The sequence below is a fragment of the Ursus maritimus genome, unplaced genomic scaffold (assembly GCF_017311325.1).
Source record: "Ursus maritimus isolate PB19 unplaced genomic scaffold, ASM1731132v1 scaffold_8, whole genome shotgun sequence".
NCBI classification, from domain to species: domain Eukaryota; kingdom Metazoa; phylum Chordata; class Mammalia; order Carnivora; family Ursidae; genus Ursus; species Ursus maritimus.
In genome coordinates, this window is record NW_024426996.1 from 22,706,851 (window position 1) to 22,714,463 (window position 7,613).

The 7,613-nt window shown below is 51.8% G+C and overlaps 1 protein-coding gene across 1 annotated transcript; it reads left to right on the forward strand.

Moving 5' to 3' along the window:
- The first annotated feature begins 4,882 nt into the window (after positions 1 to 4,882).
- On the forward strand, positions 4,883 to 7,222 carry SOWAHB (sosondowah ankyrin repeat domain family member B). Its single transcript, XM_008693346.2, has one exon. The coding sequence runs from the start codon at positions 4,883 to 4,885 to the stop codon at positions 7,220 to 7,222; it is 2,340 nt and encodes a 779-aa protein (XP_008691568.2).
- The last annotated feature ends 391 nt before the right edge of the window (positions 7,223 to 7,613 follow it).

Sequence of the window (7,613 nt, forward strand, 5' to 3'; positions counted from 1 at the left end):
ATTATTTACTCTCTCCTCTAGGTCTTCAACTTATCTTTTCCTGGCGGTTTTCCCTCAGCACACAGACGTGATCATATCTCTTCGAACAACTACCAAAAACCAAACAAACAACCTTAGATTACATGATCTGATATTCTCCTTATCTAGATTCCTCTCCTGCCTTTCATGGCCAAGTCTCTCACCCCCCTGTCACCCCACACACTCTTCACCCCTCTGAAACCTGACTTCTGTCCCCAGCACGCTTCTGAAACTCCTCCAGACCAGACTCCAGTGACCTAACAGGCCCCGGTCCAATTTCACTTCTTATCAAACTTGGTGTCATCTCTAGAAAGCTTTTTCTTTCTTCTGCTTCTGTGACACCCACTCAGTGGTGTTCCTCTTTCCCCACCAGCAGCTCCTTCTCAGTCTCCCTAACACATTTATTTTCCTCTTTCTCTTTGGTAAATGAGGATTCACCCTGCACCTCCTTCCCCTCCCACTGCCTGTCCATCTCTAAGCAATTTTGCCATTGCCCAGGGCTTCAACGGTCATTTACATATGCTAATCTCATACATTCTTGGAGCCTCAAACCTTATCTTGCTTTCTGGATATTCCAGTTTTTATGCCCCATAGGCACCTCAACCTTACTTTATGGTCTTTCCCATTTCCAAAACAGACCCTTCTGTGTTTTATATCCAGGTAGATGAGAACAAGCATCCATCCAGTGACTCAGGACAAAGGCATGAGAGAAGCGAAGCTTTTTGCTCTCCCTCTTCGCCCCCCTCGGCTCCTCTGGCTCCAAATCCTGTTCAGTTTACCTACTAGCTATCTCCTCAGTCCATCTGTTCATCTCCCTTTCTTTGACACTGCTGAACTCAGACCTTTTGCAACCTTTCTCTGGATCATCTCAATGACTTCTGGGCTGTTCTCCTTGCTGAGAGCTTCGTCTCTCTCCTCCAGCGTAAAGAGTTGATACAGTTTTTTCTTTGTCGTTGTTATTCATTTATGTCTTTTTTTTTTCTTTAGTGTCTTTCTTTTTTTTTAAAGATATTTTATTTATTTATTTATTTGATAGAGAGAGCACACGCAGGGGGAGTGGCAGAAGAAGAGGGAGAAGCAGGTCCCCCACCGAGCAGGGAGCCCGACACACAGCGCTCGACGACACAAGGACCCTGGGATCGTGACCTGAGTCAAAGGTAGATGCTTAACCGACTGAGCCACCCAGGTGCCCTTTTATTGTCCTTTTCAAACTAAAAAGTAATATACTTTCATTGTAAAATAGCTAAAATTTTATAAGGTTATAAGGGAAAAGTTAGTCACCCCAATCCAGTCCTCAAATCTTACTCCCAAATAAGCCTTTTTTCCCTAAAAATATGATACTAAATGTGCTGTATTTCTTCTACTTTATTTTTTTTAAAAGATCCTATTTATTGGGGCGCCTGGGTAATGCAGTCGTTAAAGCGTCTGCCTTCCGCTCAGGGCGTGATCCTGGCGTTCCGGGATCGAGTCCCACATCGGGCTCCTCTGCTGGGAGCCTGCTTCTTCCTCTCTCACTCGCCTGCTCTGTACCCTCTCTCGCTGGCTGTCTCTCTGTCACATAAATAAATAAAATCTTTAAAAAAAAAAAAGATCCTATTTATTTATATATTTATTTATTTATTTAGAGAGAACATACCCATGTGAGCAGGGGGAGGGGCACACAGAGAGGGAGAGAATCTCCAGCAGACTCTGTGCTGATCTCGAGTCAATATGGGGCTCAATCCCACCACCCTGAGATCATGACCTGAGCCAAAATCAAGAGCGGGAGGCTCAACCAACCGAGCAACACAGGTGCCCCTGTATTTCTTGTACTTTAAGAGGCACTTCCCCCACCCCTAATATTTAACATCTCTGAAACCAAAATGTATCCTACAACCCATGGCATCTTAAATTTGGTTAAATACACTTCTGTTCTGCAATGCGCTATTTTTACTTGTTAATATGGGTCATGATTCCAAACCAGCACTGCCTCCGGAATGATCTTTCTGAAGTATGAATAGGGTCAGGTCACTACCTTCCCCAAAATTCTTCAAAACTCCCCCCCCCCCACTCCAGGCCTTCGTTTTCTGACTCTGTCCTACTTTGCCAGTCTCCTTTCCTGCACATCCACACACATTGTCTTCTTTAAAGCCAAGTAGTTCTATTTGCAGTTAGTTCCCCAAATATGCCGTGCTGAGCCAGATCTTTGTGCTTTTGCACAATGTTTCCTCTGCCTCTCCCTCATCTCTCCTACTCAAAGTTGCCTTTTACTGGAAAATTGCCCTGATCGCCCAGGCTAAGCCTGGGTTCTTCCTTTATGCACCACCCCTCAACTTCTCCAGCATCTGGTGCACATCTCTGTTAAGTCCCTTCACACAGGTTCATGCCATTTCTCTTGTTTGTTGCTCCCAACAAATAGAGAGTTCTCGAGCACGGCTTCTTCTTTATACCCATATCCAGTAATGCCAGAACAGCATGGCTGCTCCATAAATATTTTTGGAAATAATGTACTGTACATGAGAGAGGCATTCTAATTAACCATCCTGCAACCCGGGACAAAAGAGAGAAAAAGGAGGAGAGAGGGTCTGGATGCTAAAGCCCTGTGCACCCAGAAATCTAAGGCAATTGGATTTTTTTTCTTCTCTTTCCCTGCTTCTGCTCCTCAGACCTTCTAATTCCACCCTTAACTAAAGATAATCTGACTCCAACAACCATGCCTTGAGGCGCCTTTTCTTTCTCCCTAGTCAAGCGCTTCAAGTCCATATCATCACTCCTCCTTGCCCCAAAACCCCTTTTTTTAACCAGAAGTTTTGAAAAATACCAAAGGGGGCAGGGAGGTAGTTTCCACTTGCTGCTCTAAAATACCCGCCTGAATTTACCATTTGGACTCCCTCCTGCCCTAGGTGTGGACATGCCTCTCAGTCCTATCAAGACTCCACCCCAGGAAATAAACACAAAAGGAAGCTAAAATTTAAAACAAAATTTTGATTCTAATAACCATCCTAAAAGCCTGAGGTTAATGTTCCTCCTCAGCGAAAACCACTATCCCTCCTCTCAACCCAGTATTGGGTTTGAATTACAGAAAATGCCAAAAATAGACAGAAAATTTTCCCAGTTCTTCTTTCTGACCTAGATAACTTAAAGCCAAGGATTCCAATTCATTCATGGAAAACTACCAGGGTACTACTGGGGACTTGAGATGAAGCTCAGCTAACGTGGCCTATGTGGCAGTCTCTAAGATGGGTCTATGTGGACAATTGTAGGGCCAATGTACTTTCAGTGCCGTCCCTTAGCAAATAGGACAGGGACTCATGAAACAACCAAAAATAGGGCAGAAGGAAAAGTGGAAAGATAACGGGGAGTATAGGGGAGAAAAGGAGTATGACATGGCAGGAGAAAATAGAGACTTTATGATAGGAAATGTTGCTTAGGGGAAGGCACGGAACCATAAAGGTAAATAGATAAAATGATGAAAGTATCTTGGACATGGAAACAGGACTGTCAAACAGGATTGCACCTCAAAAACCTCAATTAAAGAAAGGGCCAGACCAAGAAGTGGACAGATCAAATGAAAGGGCAAAGCAGCTGTTAGGAAAAGCGATGTGTCTTGAGGCCAGTGAAAAAGACAGCTCTGGTATACAAATGGACTTGGAATCAGAAAGTCTGCAACCTCTCAATGGAGAATGAGAGTCAAGCGGTCATTCTAAGGTTTGGAGCAGTGGGGTCAAATCAGGCAAGCTTACAATATGCTTACCACTTCCAACGTGCCAGGTGGGGGTGGGAGTGGGGGAACCTTACATTCGGAGAGAAATGACAACACCACTCAAGCCAACACAGAGGGACTGTACAAAAATCTTTTCTGTTCACAAACTTTGAAGTAAATAAAAACAAAGTAACATTAAACAACAAATACCTTCACTGCATGACTCCTGTTCCTTTAGAGCTGCTGGGGCAATCAACTATCAAACCGATTTTTCCTTAACGTGAGACAATTACTAGGAAAAAGAAAGGCCGAAACCAACCAGTAACTTGAAGCGTGATTTCTCTTTTCAGTACAGACTTAGGTGTGAGAAGCAGCCCCAGCAGTCTGTCTAGATGAAGAAAGGCTTGGTTGGGATGCAAACTGAGTTCCCCGGACCTCGATACTGCCTTAGGGAATCTGAAATTACTACCCCAGAGCGTTAATAAGGGCACCTTTTTGGGAGACCGCAGAATGCCAGTAAATTTACACCTTTTTCCCCAGGCAACGCTTTCGCTAGAACTTATGCAGTACAGAGAGAAGGGAGGAACAGCTTCTCCATGCTTTCGTTTCCTACGTGGCCGAGACCGAAAGGAGCGGCCGCTCGCTTACCTGCCTTCCCTTTTCCCGCCCGGGAGGGGCTGTGCGTTCTGCAGAGCGGTTCGCTGTCGGCTCGCGCTTGCTGGCGACTCACCTACCGCGCTCTCTGGCTCGGGCAGCCTGACTCATCTGGGATAGGTGGCAGGGCTCGGGAGACCTCAGAGGGCGGAAGGACAGGAGGAGGCGGGCCGGGCCCTTCCCCCAGAGCCGGGGAGGCGTCGCAAGGACGCAGGTGAAACCGACTCCGACCTATCCCGGGAACTTTCGCTGCGGGGACTCGCTGCGAGAGGCCAGCGTCGCGCAGGGGCGGCGGGGGAGCCGCCCTCTCCTACCCCGGCTGGGTGCGGGGGCTCAACCCGGGGGCCACTTCCCGGGGAAATCGCGCTGCTCTTGGCGCGCTCGGGGGCTGCAAGCAGCGCCGCCCTCCACGGCCGATGGAGGCGGGTGGCGCCGCCCCGGGCGCAGGTGACACAGGACAGTCCCGGGTTTCGGCTGGCAGGGAGAGCGAAAAGCTGACACCCGGGGCCAGGAGACGACAAGGCAGCGATGGCCCGAGAGTTAAGCCAGGAGGCACTACTGGATTTTCTGTGCCAGGCCGGGGGAAGAGTGACCAACGCCGCCTTGCTGAGCCACTTCAAGAGCTTTCTCCGAGACCCCGACGCGCCCCCCAGCCAGCACCAGCGCCGCCGCGAGCTCTTTAAGGGCTTCGTCAACTCGGTCGCCGCAGTGCGCCAGGACCCCGACGGCACCAAGTATGTGGTGCTCAAGAGGAGGTACAGGGACCTTTTGGGGGAGGAGGGGCTGCAGCGACCCCGAGACCCGCCCGCGGCCGCCGCCCCTGCAGGGGGAGCTGCGTCCTGCGCTCCGCAGGACGCGCGCGGGGCAGAGCAGGCGCCGCAGCCGCCGAGGAGGCGGCGGCGAGACAAGGAGCCAGAGGAGGAGCCTGCAGGTGCCGCAGCCCGGGCGGCGCACTCAGGTTGCAATGGACTCGCAGCCAGCCGCACCCGGGAGGCAGCCCGGGGAGGCGGCGGCCGCAGGGGCGGCTCTGGCCACAGGGCAGGAGCGAGGTGCGCCGCGGCGGAGACACAGGGCCGCTGCTGCTGGGAGTGTCTCCAAAACAGCCTGGAGGGACTGCCAGGGGAGCAGGTGCTCGGTGCAGTCCCGGACCCCGCCACCGCCGGGGAGAAGCCAGCGCGTGCCCCGCCGACCCAGGATGACCGCGGGGCTCCCAGGCAGCCGCCGGAAGGCGCGCCCGCTGAGCGTGCACCGGTGCCCGCAGCGCCCTGCTCGCCCCCTGCAGCTGTAGAGGCTGCTGGGACCCCGGCTTCCCCGCCTGCTCTCCTGTCCCGCCTTATCTCGCCGGGAGACCGGCCAGAGCTGATGACCCCGGACTCCCTGCATTATTCCACCCTGCAGCAGCAGCAACAGCGCACTTGGGAATGGGTGGCTAGACATCCCCAAATACCCAAGGCCCGGGACCAAGGCCCCATCAGAGCCTGGTCAGTGGTGCCAGACAACTTCCTCCAGCTACCCTCGGAGCTGAGCTTCTGCGTCCGGGAACCTAACTCAGAGCCTCCAGACCCCACTCTTTCCTCTCATTCTGTCCTTCCTGTTGTTCTGGAATCCTGCCCCGAGAACCCTCCATTGACAGTCTTTCGTAGCATTCGTTGTCAGCTGTCCCTCCAAGATCTGGATGACTTTGTGGACCAAGAGAGCCACGGCAGTGAGGAGAGCAGCAGTGGGCCCAAAGAGTCTCCTGGGGGTTCTGAAGAGAGGCTTCAGGTTGCTCTGGGAACCCCAGATTGGAGAAAGCTCAGGAATCCAGCTGGAGGCCTTTCTCCAAAGGAGGGCAGCCCCAGCAAGAGCCTTCAGGGCCTCAGGAACAGAGGGGATGGTCACACCTCTCAGCAGGTCTCAACAGAGGCTAATGGCCTTGCAGGCCACCCACAGGAGTCTTTGCCCTGTCCAGCTCCCAAGTTAAGGAGATCCCTGAGGAGGAGCTCTCAGGCAGGTAGAGTCAAATTGTCTTCTTCTGATGAGGAGTATCTTGAGCAGGACTTGCTGAAAAGGACTCGTCGCCCACCACGGTCCAGGAAACCCTCCAAGGCAGGAGCAGCCTCCAGCCCAAGAGTGGATGCTGCTTTGATACCAAGACCTGCAGACATTAAGGCTTCTGTTGCTGAGCGGGGTGGGCCGCACACCTCCTGGGCCCGGGCTGGGGAGGAGTCTGCAGCCTTGGTCCCACACAGACCTTCTGAGCACAAGTCATCTGCGGTCCCCCTGGATGCTAGGGAGCATGAATGGATTGTGAAGCTTGCCAGTGGCTCTTGGATTCAGGTGTTGACTTTGTTTTGGGAGGACCCCCAGTTGGCTCTGCACAAGGACTTCTTGACTGGGTACACTGCCTTGCACTGGATAGCCAAACATGGTGACCTCAGGGCCCTTCAGGACTTTGTCTCCAGCACACAGAAAGCAGGGATTGCTCTTGATGTAAATGTGAAGTCCAGTTGTGGATATACCCCTCTGCACCTTGCAGCCATTCATGGCCACCAGGGAGTCATCAAACTGCTAGTGCAAAGGTTGGCTTCTCGAGTGAATGTCCGGGACAGCAGTGGGAAGAAGCCATGGCAGTATCTGACCAGTAATACCTCTGGGGAGATATGGCAGCTACTGGAAGCCCCGCGGGGCAGGCCCATTTTCCCTGTGTACCCTTTAGTCCGAAGCTCTTCCCCCACCAGGAAAGCCAAGAGCCGGGAATTATCTAGAAATATCACCCGGAAGACTTCCTTTGCTGCACTCCTCAAAAATCAGCACAGCAAATGGAAATTGGCCAACCAGTATGAGAAATTCCCTAATCCAAGGGAAAGAGAAGAGTACAGTGACTGAGGTGATCCCTTCTTTCGAACATGCAGCCACCACACCCTGATCCTTGAGTTGTTCAGTGAGAAAATTCAGGGGCAGTAGAAAAATTGCTGAGGAGTTGGTAAGAAAGAGATCGTGTGAGATGGCCTACCTGGTGTTTACCTGCCTGGACTTTATGTCAGCACATCCCAGACCGCAGGGGTCATCCAAGCTTTCTGACAGCTCAAGTCTTTGGGCCAGTGAAACCTAGGCACAGGACAGAGGCAGGTGCTTAAAACCCAGGAGGGATTCTTCCTCTTCCCTCGCCAGCACAGATCTGGGCACAGTGAGCCATGCTGTTTTCCGAAGCAGTTACCCCAGGCCTTCGCTACAGAGGGAACATATGTCTAAGAAAAAGGGAGGCAATTCAAGGGTT

Coding starts and splice junctions, on each gene's coding strand:
- SOWAHB (XM_008693346.2), top strand. CDS start 4,883: ATGGCCCGAGAGTTAAGCCAGGAGGCACTACTGGATTTTCTGTGCCAG.